We start from the raw sequence: 16,097 nt of genomic DNA, 5'->3' as shown, positions 1-16,097 counted from the left end.
CTTTTCAACCACTAAATCCAAGACTAGCTCCAGAGTAGCGTCGTTGTGTTTGGCATCATGCATTATTAACTGATTTCCTGACGTCTTGTACATTTGTATACTAATGAACCACAACTCTTGAAGAGTTGTATTTGAAAAAAAATGGACATGCATTGAGAAACCACTTCGGGTTACAGATCTCACTGCGAGCTTTTCACACTAGAATAGCAGAAGTATATGAAGTAGCAGTATAGTACAAGCAGCAGCGTTACTTCTTGCAATCGAATGGAAACAGAAGTTATGTCACATTTGCTATTATCACACACGGAAAAATGACATAAAAAGTAAATGTTTATCAATTCATTTTTATCAAATGCTCCTGGAATATTACGTCCTGTGATACAAGTCATGTTATAGCCTCAAGTGGTACATTAGGAGTTGCAATTAATGGATTGCAGCATAATACTACTGGGGATGGGGATTTACACATTTGTTTTTCCACACTATCTCGCATACATTAAACACTGACATTATGGATAGTAATTTGGTAGGCCTATATGCTTTCTGTTCGCGTTCATGTATAGCAAGGGCAAGACCTCCCTTTTCATTCCCTACCTTTCAAAATGTTGGTAGACCAATCTCCTATTGTATAAAAGTCTCAGATTACTTTGTTAGTCCTACATACTGCGCCCAGGCAGACATGTTTTTTCGGCAACCCTACGTCTACGACGACGCCAGATCATTACAGTTGCTGACACACTGACCTATCGGAATCTTCCAAGTCATCCCATCCTACTTTCGTTGAAAATTTAGGAGAAACAAAGAGTGAAGCTTTCAAGCGAACACTGCTCCCGACTCCCTCACTTTCTCCCTAGATAAACGCAAAACTTGTCGTTCAAAAGGGCGTCATTACTTAGAAAGCTGATGACTGGCTTGTATAATCCATAAAACACAAGTGGAAGACGACAAAGATATCGCTACCTTTTATCTCAATTGGTAAAGAGGCACGCTGCCTACTGGGTATTTTCTTTTGTCTGTTGATACATACGTACACGCATCAGCACCAACACAACTAACAAACACACACACACACATGTGTGTAAATTAGTACACACTTTCTGACGTTCAAAACATTGTGTCTTTAACGCACTCCATACACTTGTTCCCCTCTTTTCTACTTTGCCACAGTCCTCAAACTTCGACGCTTTTATTGTAATTAGTGGCAGGGGTAAATTTACGACTCCCCCCAAATTAGCCGAATGGACTGGCATCGTCGGAATGGCATTCGCAAGGGGAAGTCTACCGGGGCCCCATCGTAAGGGTTGTCTGGTTTGACTGGTGTTCAAATGCCTTGTTATGCTCTGTGATATTGTCGCAACATCCTCGGCGGAAAGATAATCAACATTAATAATCACAAATCACGCCTCATTGATGTGCTACACATTCTGTCACGCAATCAGCCTGTTTTGTGGCAGAATATTTCTAAAACCAAACATGTATAGTAATCAACCCGTTTCTATTGGCTTCATTATATTGAATTCAGACTGCTACAGAATTTTAGCCCTCTAATCGAAGGGTAGTCCCGTCTCTTGGGAGCTGCTGCTTAATTCGTCAGCCGGTAGCAATCATGGTTTGGTAAGTGGACTTGCCTGTTCTTCGATAAAGATAAATTTTAGAAATAGTGTGTGAGTTAGCATCTGACCCCATTTTAAAACATGAGCTTTCTGGAAAGTCCAGCACCACGGCATAATATTGAATAAAATTCTACCAGAAACAATAGTCGAATAGATTTCCAAATCAAGCCCAACACCTGAATTCTAAATCAAACTTTCTCTTATTCCAACAATAACGGTAATATAAAAACAGTACAAAGACCATGATCCAAAAACTGCGCAACCTTATCACCCTTGAATTCATGAAGTAAATGGTCTAAATAAGGAAGAAAATGAATGAGAAACACGAAGGGGAAACAGGGGCCCACAAAATAGTAGTGCCCCCGAGTTTCTCCGAAAGAGAGGAAACGCTGTTGAATATATTATGAATTACTTTGTTGGCCAAAGTGATGTATTTCAGTACCCGTAGCGCATTGCCCAGGGTAAGGTTCATTTGTGATTCTAGATGAGAACGAATTATAAGTGCGTGTTGAATACAGTATAAGCCATTTCGGAGTTCAGCTCGTGTGCACAGTGGTACGTACAAAAGTGACCTTTCTGTTTGCTTTTTTTCTCAGTTGGTTAGGCACTTGTCTCATTTTCTAAACGACATTAGTGTTAAAGCTTGCCAGACGTAACAATGGAGGGACTTCATAAAAATGTTCAAATAATAAAGAATGAACTTGCAAAGACCAGGTGACAAGAATGGTCTTTCAATAAACATTTGGGGAGGCATCCATTTCATTATTTTGCAATAAATGTGTTAACAAACCTTTTCTATTAATATCACCAAATACGAGGCGTGTTGTCAGGTGGATGTTTTGGCAGAAACCATTTGTAAGGATAACAAGAACAATCATTATTATCACAGATTTTTAACTCAGTGAATTTAAAAACCAAACATGCCTTTTTATCACAAATGACCTTTTTTTCCTCATGTGCAAAGTTTAACTCCGGCTGGCTTACTGTGTGTGCATTTTTTTTTGTCCGTGTGTGTATATGTATATGTGTGTGTAATGGCATGCTTATGTGTGTATGTAGAATTTGTGCGTGCGTGTGTATTTGTGTGCATGAATAATCCGTGTATGTGTATGGGAGACGATAGACGCCAATCACCTGTTAATGCTGATGGCCAGTTACGACTGATCGACTGCCACTTATTTCTTTGGTATCTTAGACGTTTGCATATCAATAAGTCAATATGGCGATGTCTTTGTGTCCATGAGCTTGCTGAAAAAGCAGTCCTGACAACGATGCAAGAAAAAAAAAAGATAAAATATTCACTTTTGAACCTCCGACCATTTACATGGAAGACGGATCTAGAATGTCAAGGTCGTTACTATTGGTGAGACTTCGCTCCTCTGCGGAGGAGGCCATTTTTTATCCGATGCGTGCATTGCCTATACAGAGTTCTTTGACCTCTGGTTCCGGGAAATTTCTGCCCGGTGTGACAAGCAATATACATAAAACTAGGTGACCTCAGGATGAATTGAAAAATTCTCGCGTTTTCCACAAGTCGTGGAGAGCTTTTTAACGCTTTATGGCAAGATTTCAAGAAGTTGACGTAAACAGAAAAGAAGGGACATTATCTCAAAGGGTCTGAAGTTTATCATAATTACAAGTGAACTGTTGAATATTGCTGTAATTGATTCAAAGGGTGACTACTGCATAACAGTGAGCAGTGAAATAAAGATATGAAATTTTGTGCCTCTACGCTTTCCAATCACGTGCGGATCTTTAACATCACCCTTGTGTGATATACACTCTTTTTGCTTTATGACCGTCCAATAAAGCAGTTAAAACCAGATTACTTATATATTTTTAGACAGTCGAAAGACATAACCTGATTTGAGGCAAAATAATACTGGCTACTCTACCCTGCTGAATGCGTAATCAAAACTTGATTTTGCTAGAAATCACCCACTAGATCGCGATGAATTATGATGGAATGAAGCTCTAAGCGTGTTGTAAAATGTAATCACTTATTTCTTTTTTTCATCAAAAATATCAAAGATTTCAGCATGCATGTGCTCTGTGTAGCAAGTACGAATAGACAAAATCCGGTCTAAAACTGGCCTTTAAAATGCATTTACCCGATTTACATTGATTTCTGTCGGAAACTATCAAACTATGCTTATTTCCATCGAAAGAAATACTGCTTCCATAAAGCCTTACAGTCAAATACTGTTGATTTCCATATTTGCTTCGTGGCTTTAATGTGTCAGGGAGATGATTGATAACAATGCAATCGAATCTTTATTTGGTGACTTTACACAAAAAATTTTGGAAATGTTGACTGATTGGCAGGGAAAATTCGGATTTTCACTTCAATCTCGAGAAACATTCAAGAATTATGTTTCGTTTGAAACTTGAGGTTACTTTGAGAGACCAAGACATTACTGCATTAGAAAGAAAACAGCTGACGCGGTTTTAACTCACATCGCAAACAGTGATCCCACGAATGTATGACAAATTAATTTTCAGGATATCCTGATTGCGATGATTCCTTATCATATCATGGAAACTATTTTCATCCTAAAGCCCGCATGGGTAGGAATCTTTTCACAGTCCAGAAAAAAAAAAACAACGAAAAAGTAAACTTTCGTTCTGTTCTGTTTGGTTAGCTCGTTGAAAGTCGCATATCCCCCACGTTTTATCGCTCAAACAATGACTGCAAAGCACTGAGTAATCAAGGAAGTATCCTCGTGCCCAATGTGCTGAGTTTACACAAATAATTAAAATTTTAGTCTATATATTGATTTCATGTTGTCGTGAATCTGATCGCATTTTGTATTCATGTTCGTTTCAATCCAATTACAAATGAATATAAATGATTACACATATTTACATCATGATATTTGTTAAGGGATCATTTTTAATAAGCCTACTTTGTGCTTCTCATGATTCCGCCACTATCATATTTGATACCATGCATTCTTGTTTGTTTGTTTGTCTGTCTGTTTTTTAATGCAAATTTTGTAAACCAATTATGAAAGTGGAAATAAATGAAATGAAATGAAATGAAATGAAATGAAATGAAATGAAATGAAATGAAATATATCAGTCAGTCAGCACTTTTAGAATGTTTGCCACATTTTCAGAATTTTACTCACACCGTGATGTAACATTAACCTAAGTCATATGACAAAAACAATAATACCGACTGGATAACGCCAACGCCGTTAAAGGAGACCTCCAGATGATTTTCAGATGAGTATATTTGAACGATTATAAATTAGTTGTACTGAGTACATAGTTTCAGAATTTATAATGATTGGGATGAAGAATAAGAATGTTTTCAAAATTTACAACAAATTGCAATGAACAAGGATGATGACATGGCAGACTCACCATAAGAATACAAGAGTTGGGGCTAAAGGAAGCAGAACAAAAGAAGAAGGTATGCATAGATTATACACAGGTGAACTTGCAAGCAAGCGGTATTGTAATTGAATTACACTGCTATATTTCTGAAATATGTGAGCCTCTATGTCATCATCATTTTCAGTGTAATTTGTTTAAGGTTTTTCAAAGTATTGATTTCTCTGTTCAAGGACCACAATAAATTCCACAAATCTATCTATATACACAGAGCTGTCAATTTTTGTACTACAAGATGTGAAATTATAAAAATCGTTTGGGTGCCCCTTTAACATTTCCTTTTTATAACGCAGCACGCGCGTGGGTGTAATATAGCATGATCCCCTTATTTTTTAGTTATACAGTATGCTTCAGTACTTGGGATATTTCGATATATTGCGGTGGTTTTTTAATGAAATTTCATACGTTCCATCGAAACTGCTAAAAAATCAGTGAACTTTATTTTTTTTTCCTCTAACCGCAAGTTAGTGGAAGTGCTTTTTTTTTCTCCCATAAATAGCAGGACGACCTCTTGCTTGCGATCCCTACGTTGACAATAACACGACCTATACTCAGGTTTAAATGTCACCCCAGTCATCGGGTACATAACCCGCTCCCATGCTTCGATCGATTTTCCTCACCTGCAAATAAATGCGTCATTAGTTCCATAAACCCATTTAAGTTGCATTCTCAGAGTAATCGAATTAGGCGGACATCGAGGGCTGACCTTTGTCGCTGGGATGAAACACCTATATAGCCAGAGTTATATCTTGAGGCTAAAATTATTATAAAAACTCTCTCGGAAGCCCTATCATATTTCCTTCAAGCTTCGCGTGGAGATGTCACTCGACATTCAAGGTGGAAAGGCAAATTTTACAAGGATTTTTTTATCAGCATTTTTACCAAGATTTAAACTTTGATGTATTGACCACCATGTTCTATGTTAGCAATTATCTTGTAATAATACCTAGTATTACCTTGTTATACTTATCTTGTGTGCGTATACTCCATAAGAGCGAAATGATTATAAAGAGAAGGTGCAAACATCATGTCAGGTTGCGTGGTAGATATGAGTGTATCGATACATCGATACTTGTTTTCTATATAATAAATAATACACTTTCGTGAATGGCTGGGTTTTGCTATAAAATGCGGAGTGTATAAATGTGTACTGTTTGTGCCGGTACAAGGAAAATATCCTTGTGAGGGTGAGTGTGAAATTATATCATACGGAAGTATGTGACGCATGTGTCACGTGTATTTTAATATGCAGCTGTACGCTGCGTGTATACACCCGTCGCCTGTGAATGTTATTTCTATATTTTGTGAATTGAGTTGTAAAATCTACATGAAATCATGTTATAATATCATGCAAAATTATGCAGATTCATGATGTCATTTGTGTTATAAGCAAATTGTTTGTGACATTAATATATTTTGTGACTGTGTTAGCTACATCAGTTCGGCCTGTGGGCTGCCATAGTAGGCCTAGTTGTCTTTTTAACCATCAATAATTATCTTAACAAAGATGAAATAAAATCTTATGTTATTGTACATCCGAGCTGGATGTCGTGTTTTATTTCATTTTCTTGAGTTTATGCATTGTTTTCAATTAAAATAGATTGAAATTGAACTTTATATTAAAAAAAATATGAAAATTTTGATGGCCAAATCATCGACGGTATCATATCAGTCTCATATTCAGCTACGGTGATATAAGACGATTCTAAATGGGTCTTCTTAATTCCATCTATGATATCACGCCCATCTTGCAACTAACACATCTACAAAAACGATATGACAACAAATAACAGGAAAAATGATGTTATAAGTAAATATAATGACAGTATAAAAAGATAAAAGATGAAGGGCGAAAGAGATGATAGTCCACTCATAAAAGAAAGAGAAGCACGTCATAGACTGGACTATTCGCGCATGCGTAAGACACATACATAATCGCACAGAGAGTAATATGCATGCAATATTTGCTTATATCTCAGCAAGAATTTCAGCAGCCTTTAATGCCTTGAACACAATATTATCGGCTGAACAAAAAATACATCTACAAAAACACCTAGTAAATCTCAAAGTGTGATAGGTTTATATAGTAAGAGCTTTAATGATACTTATTTTAAAGTCTTTAATGATACTTATTTTAAAGTCTCTAATGATACTTAAGAAGATTCAATGATTTTTTTTTCAGTCTCAATGAAGGAAAGATTATAACATTACTGTTTCAAAGTTGCTGCTTTTTTAGCCCTCCGTTAAGTCACCAACATGTAAAGCAATGAAAAAAAATGCACGTGGGAGACAAAACAGCAGATTTAATGATTTCGGTTAACAATTTCATTTTTATCAAGGAGAACTGATATTGACATTTTTAACGTTTGAATGTGTATTTGCTATCACGTAGCAAGATGATAATGTAAAGCAAGTGTGTTTATCAATGTTTACTACGAGCATAAGAAGCCTCTTTCTGAATGTCGGTGGATCTATTTGGCACATGCCATGAATTTAGCCATTTGTATGAACATCAAAGACAAACAACCACACTCAGCTAGTTATAGAAGATAAATAAATCGTTTGTATATGTTTATAACGCTGATAATTTATGTTATACCTCAATCTTGACTGTGCATTATTAACCAATGTACAGTGTGAATAGACACATCTCATGGTTTGAAACTCTCTTTGTAACTAGCTTAATCCTTCGTGTCCTTTTTGTTGAATAAAGAACAGTTGTGTTTTAGTTGATTGTGTATTGCTGTCATCCGTACACATAATTTACTCGCAGAACTCTGAATTTGCTGTCTGTTTTTCCATAAGTGATCGCTTAAAAGCGTTCATGTATGGTTAGCGCTTTAGCATGTTATTACAATATATTCTTACTATAGCATTGATATCATCATTGTGTTATATCTTACAGAAATATCATACTATACCATCCCCAAAAAGCATCCAAAAGCGACTTTGTATTCTTCCTTATCCATCAAATCCCCTTACCACTTCCTTCACTCCCTACAGCATTGACTTCCCCTCCCCCCCCCCCTCTCTCTCTCTCCCTCTCTCTGTCAGACCCCACCCTCCTTCCTTTTCGTATCCCCCGATAGTTCCCATTAAATGCAAAAGCACACAAATAACTTGCCGGGTTTGAAGCTCGCACGGGATATAAGATATATATCTCTACATATATCGTTGTCACTGATAGATGGCATGGAATCGCGAAAGCAATTCGACCCGGTCCAGAGTTTAATTCCACCCCACAATATCACAATCCCAGAAGCTCGTAGATAGCGCACTAGTTTATAGGCTTATTGCCGGGGTGCTCTGCTATTCCAATTTACCAATCAGTCAATTCGAAGGGAGAAACGCGTGTATCAGATCGAACATGTGCGTTCGACATCGCGAATGAACAAACATCGCCATACTAAACAATCAAGCTAGAGAGCTGATGAAAGAGTTAATAGTTTCGGGACGAGAGGCCGATAGGCGATGCTATCACTTGTTTATTCGTTACTCACATTCGTAAATTGGTCGTCGAAATAGACGTGCAAAAATGGCTCAATTTGCCCAACTGATTCACATAACATTAGAAGACCTATAGAGCGGTGTCCAGTTTTTGAAAATTTGTTGAAATTTCGCCATTGACAAATTCAGGACAGTCCTCAGGGTTGGATATAGTTTCTAAAAACAATCGATCATCTATTCTTCATTTTGTGCTGTCAAAACACTTGCTGTTCAGATGAAAGAAAGGAGAAATACGAAGTTGAATTCAACATGTCAATGAGAAAAGAACAGTTTATGGGTATGAGTTTTCGTCAATTTTTCTTCCTCTGTACAAACGCATTTGTAAGATCACAACTGCCGATCTATAATTTAACAAACATGCATGTCGGAAAAAGGAACCAGTTACAGATACGTTTGTACAGTGTAAGACAAATTTAAGAAACCTCATACCCCTTATCTTTACCCCTCTGTTTTAATGATCTCTTGCATTCAAGGTTTATTTCACATAATCCTTATGCCAGCAAAAAAAAAAAAAAAAAAAAAAGACTGTCTAATATTATTCTGAATACTGTGTAAATATACCCTTATCATTTGCCAAATACACAAATACATCAAACTATCCTATAGTCACAACATTTTATATGATTTGATATGTTACAATAATATGTGTGATATATTGTAATATAATTTTATTTCGATATGTCGGCAATTAGTCTATGGAAGTATAAGACTTCGCGTTGTTCCACTGTATCTGTATAAACGCTATAACTCTGCCACACCCTCATGATTACAACAAGTATAGCTTTGTATCACAACAAAAAAATATCATGATTATCTGTGATCCTGAAGTGATACATTCAACTCGTGGTGGCGGCAGTCGACACCTTCGTACAAAATTGAATATTACGCAACATGAAATACGAGCTCAAAATGCTCAAAAAACTCCCAGCCACTCACGGCTCAATATAGTATGTTGAAAGCAGTATTACAGCGTGACTGTGTACACAAATGTATAAATTAAATGTTGTTCGAACGATCAAGACCCGAATGTAATATTGATCCAATCAGAGCAAAGGGGGTCAGTAAGTAATTACGTTAGCATTAGCATGTCAATATAGCCTAAGGCAACAACGAGGTCGGTGGTGCCTCTATACAATCTCTATCAGTGTGTCTATGCAAGAACAATATTATGTTAGATTAAGAGGCTTTTTTCCCCAGACGCAGTGTTCCAACCCCTCTGCAACACACAATGAACTCCAATAGAATATTTCCGCTACATTGTTAACCTATAGAAGCTGCTTTTCTCGGCGAACAGTTTCGCACGAATCTACGTCATTCGGCGATAAATGATTACCAGGCAAATCAGGTATTGATCGTGGTCAGCGCGCGTGTAAACGTAATAGATCAGTTGGCCCTATCGAGATACAATACCAACTTTTTGACGCCACACTCGAAATTTCCCCAGCTCACACTAATAGATTATATTATTGAGTGCTACAGTAAGTTTTCAACCGCTTTTCTGCTTACTCGAACAGAAACACTGTCTCTTAATAGTTCTATTTAGACATGGGAAGAATATACACATTGCCATTGATCAAAATAATGAGAGAGTGTCAATACTACGAAGTCTAAAATTTCTTGGAATTATAAAATCATCGCTTATGGAATGAGATAGGATGGAATGCAAAAGAAATAACAGTCCAACGTTTGTGCAGATCGAAGAAAGAGAGAGACCAAAAAAAAATCCACTTAAATCATAGGGACAGGATGTTAATTTGGCCTTTGTGGCCCAGCGGTGTGCGTGTGTGCCGATCGATATGATTATGATGCCTGCGCGCGCTACTGAAGCGGGGCCCGGTGGCATACGGGAGGTACACGATCGTGGCATACCAACGTGAAACCCCACACGCAAACCTTGACCCTTCCCCCTATTATACATATCTCCCAATAACTTCTATCATATGGTCATATATTCCTTTTGTTATATACACCAAATTAATGGGCTCTTTCATTAATCCTACATGTTAAACGGTAGCTGGGAAAAGTCAATGTTATTATGTTTACTTTTCGTATTCACTCGAAACGATTAGAATGATCATACAGGTTTATTTCCAGGCCTTGGTGGCCCCTGCATTTTTTTTTTTATTACGAAATGCCATTTGAGGTAGACCGCATGGAAGTCAATTCATATACCAGCTTAATTGTGTTCGAACAGGAGAGTGTACCCGGGATGATTAACATATACCAGGACGAATTCATGGCATACGGCTGAGATAGCCTTGTGGAAGGACCTCTTAAGGGTAGTGTGCCAAATTCTCAAACTTAATACAGTAATCACAGAGTTTCCTCATTTATTTCTTTTTTATATATATATATATATGTGTTTCGTAGTAATGTGGAGTGGTAAATTCTTAGCTGGAGTCTGTTCCTTTGTTTGTATGACAAAAAGGAGAATTTTCTTTTGAATATTGTATTATCAAATTCAGAAACTTATTCATGTTCCAATCTTCAATCAACAAATACTTAATTTGTCTTTCTTATGGGATTGTGTGTTGGAAAGTAAATGACCTTAAATATCATAGAATATGTACAAGAGAGAGATCGGGGGGGGGGGGGAGGGAGAGTCTGCATGTGTAACCTCGCTATTTGTTTATAAGGACTGCACTGAATCTCCCAATTTGAATGCGGATATCTTTATAAAGAATTCAAGAAATTACAATGAATTTTGAACATTTATTAAGATTCAGAACCTCCATTCTTTTTCTCCCTATCAAATTGATAATCTCTCGTGAAATATAACTGAAAGAGTAATTTTTATCAAAAACAAGAACACTGACGAAAACAATAATGATAGCCCTAAGCGTTGATAGTATATCTAACTAATTTGATATGTGATTGTATTTTTTATTTGATTTTTATCTCTGTTTCTGTATCGCCTCCATACATGAATCAAAGCCCCAGCATACCACTGTGATTATATATCATTCTGTCTATATACAATGATAATGCGGAAAACCAGGACGAGATACAATAAAGAAAGAGAAGTATTACAGTGCTAAGCAAAAACCCGATATGTTTACAGCCCGTTGACAAATACTATTATGTTTACACCTGCAAACTGACTTGCTTTATAAGACGTTTCGCTCTTTTTTTTTTCTTTATCTATTTCATTGATTGTGCCGAAGGACGAATTTCAGTTAGTGTGCTTCACATTTAAAAAGAAAGTCATTCTCACAAATTATACAATGATCAGTAATTCTAATTGGTTGTCACTCATTGCTCCCACAGATATTTTGTTTTACTTCGAAAGGGTATGTAAATAAGATGCAAAAGTAAATGTCTGCAGTTTTAGGCAACTCTGCATCCAGTTTGCTACTAAACCATTGACGATATGTAAATATACTATCATCTTCATATTGACAAAAAAGATTTGTATGTACGACACATCACAGTTTCAAGATGGATCGAAATGTATATATGGAAAGGCAAATTATATTCGTGGAATGATTTCCTGAATATGTCAGATATTATCACAATCCTGGATGCTACTATGAGAGTCATTACCCACATCGAGGGAATTTAAACACAAACACGCAATGCAAACATAATAATCAAGCATAGGCATATTATGTTTATATATTTCGATGTGTATATATCACTTACAGTAAATATTCATATGTTCATATACTATGTTCATAATGTTTCTCTGTGTACAGACATGGCATTGTGAACTCTTTTGTTTGCTGGACTGAGTGTAATGGGTGACGTCATAATGACACGATAACCTCTACTATCTATGGGGGCGACGAATGGTAGAATTAAATGTTAGGTAAAAATCAAGGGAACTGGCAAATTATGGAATATGCTCAGCAATGTCACGTCTCGTACAGTTTAAAGTCTGTCTATTGGTAAGATGTCATCATGTTTTGTTTTGTTCTGGTTTGTTTTCATGGCGTCGAGAAATAGATGCGAAAACCAATAATATTCGTCACTAGAAATAGGTATTTCAACCTAACTTATTCTATCTTCTTTTAAAGGTCGCTTCATCTAGCTTGCTCATCATCCTTGTTATCAGTGTGTGAAAGATGAGTAACAGGTTAATTTTAAATAAAATGAGGAGCATAAACAAAGTTCTTAATATTTTTATTGATCGGCAAGCTGTCAAGTTGTATTAATCATAATAATAATATGTACACGGTATGTCTCAGTTTATAGATTTTTCTTAATCCAAGTAGCACAGCCCTGGAACAGTAAGGAATGTTACGGAAAGGCAAGGAACGTATTACATGTGAATTGTGAAAAAAGCGACATATTGAAGTAGCATGGATGTTTTGAATTACTCAAATGTACAGTGGAGCAGGTGTTCTTACAAATGCGAGAGATTTATGCAGACGTTGTATTTCCCAAGGGCGAGTTGACATCAAGGGACTTGTCATGCAGTTTGTTTCTTGTAAACGGATAATTTGCTATCTCGGTGAGTTCTGTTGTCTGTCTTTTGTGTGCAATGTGCGTGTGTGTGTGTGTGTGTGTTTCTTTGTGAGAATGTGTACGAGTTTATGTGTTTGGTATGATGTTTGTGTAGCCGTAGATGATTTCGTGTGTGTTTGTGTGTAAACACTACGAAATTATGTGTTGACATAGGCCGCCACAGGCCACACGCATAAATTCCATTCGATGATGAAAAAATTCCCTCTCTCTTTTTCGTCGTTTTTGTGTTTGTGTGTATTCCCTTCGTGCGTTTTGTGTGTATTGGTGTGCTCTGGAATACATGGCATCATCTCACATACTGTACCTCCCTAACACTGCTGCGCCGTATTATGCGGAGGGCAAATTCAGCGCATCATACGTTCGCAGTGTCACTCACTTTATTTCCTCAAGTAGGAAAAAAAAATATGTATAAAGGAGGTAATTACATTATTCGCCAATAATGGCAGGATCCCTGGAATAGCGAAGGGCTTGAGGCGTTGCTGCTGGAGGGGGGGGGGGGGGGGCAAACGGAGACAGCGAGATAAAGAGGTGACAGACAGATAGAGTGAACGTCATATAAGAAACTTATAACAGACAGACAGTGTGAATGTGTGATATGCAAGCACAAAGAAAGGGGGCAGAGGGGGCAGGGAAAAAATGAAGTTAAAGACAGAAAAAAAGGGAGGCATTTTCATTCAGCTGATCATACACACGTTAGGCGACAAAAGTGTGCGCACTATACACCGTCTTGGCCTCAGTAACTGGATGTCGAATGCATATTCAGTGCCCTGCCTGCCTGCGCAGCTCACAGGATGAGGGGAGACCAGTGCCTTATCACACGGCCTGTGAGTTCTTGTAGCCACGTCTATGAGCGACACAATACATAGCGCACACTCCATCGCTCTCTACTTGTGGATTTTTGTCCTTTTATGGATACCATTGAAATCTTCCGACCATACTCTACACTGACAATGAACTCACTTTGTTGCATTCACTTTCATATACACTCATTGTTGATAGAGGGGTTAATCAGTCAAACTGAAAACAGCCCACACAATCTTATCGCGCTCTCTATCAAAATCTAGACACCCCGTCCACTATAGCATGCATAGAATGCATAAGGGGCTCTATAGTACCACAGTGACTCACACAGAAAATATGGTGCATCCATTGTGTAAATTCTCTCTTTTGATCTTACCTGCTTCTTCTGTATCACGCAACATACGATCCCCTTATTTATCCAACTCGGCTGTGAAAAAATTAAAAGCATTCGAGGCTCAGCTACAAGAAGCGTCAGTCGACAAACTGAATCGCTCAGTACACATCTACGATGGATAATCCACGGCCAGTGGTGCGGGATACACGGATCGGTCCGAATTCAGTGTTATATCCAAGTACATGCTATGAGAGAAATAAGGTTCCAATACTACGACAAGGGCGGTCGAGAAATGACATTCCACGAAATAGATTCTCCTACTCGCAATCTGCTTAGCTTCGTGGTGATCAAGACGTTCCTACGAGCACAGGAGATTGCACGGGCGACATCTGTCTGGCGTTAGAATGCCAACTTATCCCTATACGAAGCGTGCATTGTTGTTAGACAGCGATGATTAATGCTCGCAACAAATATCGCATGTTCCCCGGGCATACATCACTGGAAGGGTCCCTCCTGGATCAAGAACCAAAGCCGCCTATATCAAGCGGCAATGATGGCGTAATGTCACTGACGATGGCTCTCGATGATAACGGGGGTGAGAGCGGCGGGTCCGTCGACGATGACGATGATTAGTGAAGACAGGGATCGTCAGCACACTGCAGCCAAGTGCACGATTATCTCTCTCTACCCCCCTCTCTCCTCGTATCTTCTTCTCCTTATTTTTCCCTTTCTATCTTGTCCGTTTTGACCGGCTGCACCCTTTCCTTTGGCGATTCTACGACATGGATCCTTCGGTGGCCGAAATTTACCACTCACTTTCCTGGCGCAGATCTGGAAGCCTGCAAGTCCCACACATTTCCCTCAACATCACTCCATCTATCATCTTACGTAAGAGCGACGGGTGACGTTCTCCTCTCGTACGATGCTATATGTCGATTCTCATCGGTTTGTGCTCGTTCTGCCGCTAACCAGCTAGCCGAGGAGCAAACGGCCCGAGTCGGGAATATCTGTTACATTCAATTGTACAACTCTCCAACAGCGTACCAACATCGGTCTTTATCTTCTCTCCTCTTTTCTGACAACATAGAAAGACAGTTTTGCGATCTAACGCAGCGACCACCCGACATTATCATTATGCGTGCGTGTGTGTTCGAGAGTCTGTGTATGGTTCTATGTGTTTTTCTTCGTGGTGATAACACAGTGTGTGTGTGTGTGTATGTATGTGTGTGCGTGTGTGTGTGTGTGTTATCTATCATACACGCAGGGAAAGCATTCCCAGCGTATGCACGATGATGCATCTCTCGGGAATCGGTAGTCTCGTAAAATAAACTTTTTTCTCCAAGAAAGTGAAAGTGACCACGCTACCTCATCTACCATTGTCAAACCTGTCGACATTAAATTATCCTCGCATAGATATCATGCAGAGTAATATTTAATTCATCAGCTATGAGGAAAATACAATCTATCAATCAAAGAATTTGTAACAGAAAAAAAGGAAATACATATTCAGAAGCGATTCGTGTATATTTTACATGTTACATTTTTCTCACTCCGAGAGGAGTGGGGGGGGGGGGATATAAGCCAACAAACCGCAAAGCATTTTGGGATCGATACCGCATTTCATCAGTTGATGCGCGCGAGCGTCATAAAAGTCAGCCATGCAACGGATGAGCCATGCCGTATGTCTGTTCGAATTATGCATGCCAGGAAAGGGCTCGGGGTACGATTAATCTGTCTTAAGAGATGGGACTTCGTTCGGGAGGCCACCAACACGGTAAAATTACATAAGGCGAGCTCTGTTAGACTAAGGAGGTGGGGAGAGGGAGGGGAAACGGATGTCAACAAAATCTTTTGTTGACCTCCGGGGACTGAGGGGGGAATGGCGTACGCCTGGGCAATCTAAAGATGAATATGACAAAATGACTGTTGTGCAAACTACTGCGAGCAGCATTTCATGAAAATACGACGGCTGTCTG

General features: G+C 38.4%; 1 protein-coding gene across 1 annotated transcript in view; it reads right to left on the bottom strand.

Moving 5' to 3' along the window:
• The window catches only part of LOC139740444 (neuronal acetylcholine receptor subunit alpha-3-like), a 119,945-nt gene extending 105,160 nt beyond the window's left edge, over positions 1–14,785 (bottom strand). Inside the window, exon 1 of the mRNA XM_071651037.1 lies at positions 14,164–14,785. Within this exon, the coding sequence (XP_071507138.1) occupies positions 14,164–14,188 (25 nt within the window). The 5' untranslated portion in view covers positions 14,189–14,785. The remainder of the gene's footprint in view (positions 1–14,163) is intronic.
• Between the last annotated feature and the right edge of the window lie 1,312 nt (positions 14,786–16,097).

Source organism: Diadema antillarum, unplaced genomic scaffold, assembly GCF_040938485.1.
Source record: "Diadema antillarum isolate AM-2024a unplaced genomic scaffold, OU_Dant_1.0 seq00000854_RagTag, whole genome shotgun sequence".
Classification (NCBI taxonomy): domain Eukaryota; kingdom Metazoa; phylum Echinodermata; class Echinoidea; order Diadematoida; family Diadematidae; genus Diadema; species Diadema antillarum.
The sequence above is the reverse complement of the archived record's forward strand: the minus strand, read 5'-3'. Positions and strand labels throughout refer to the sequence as shown.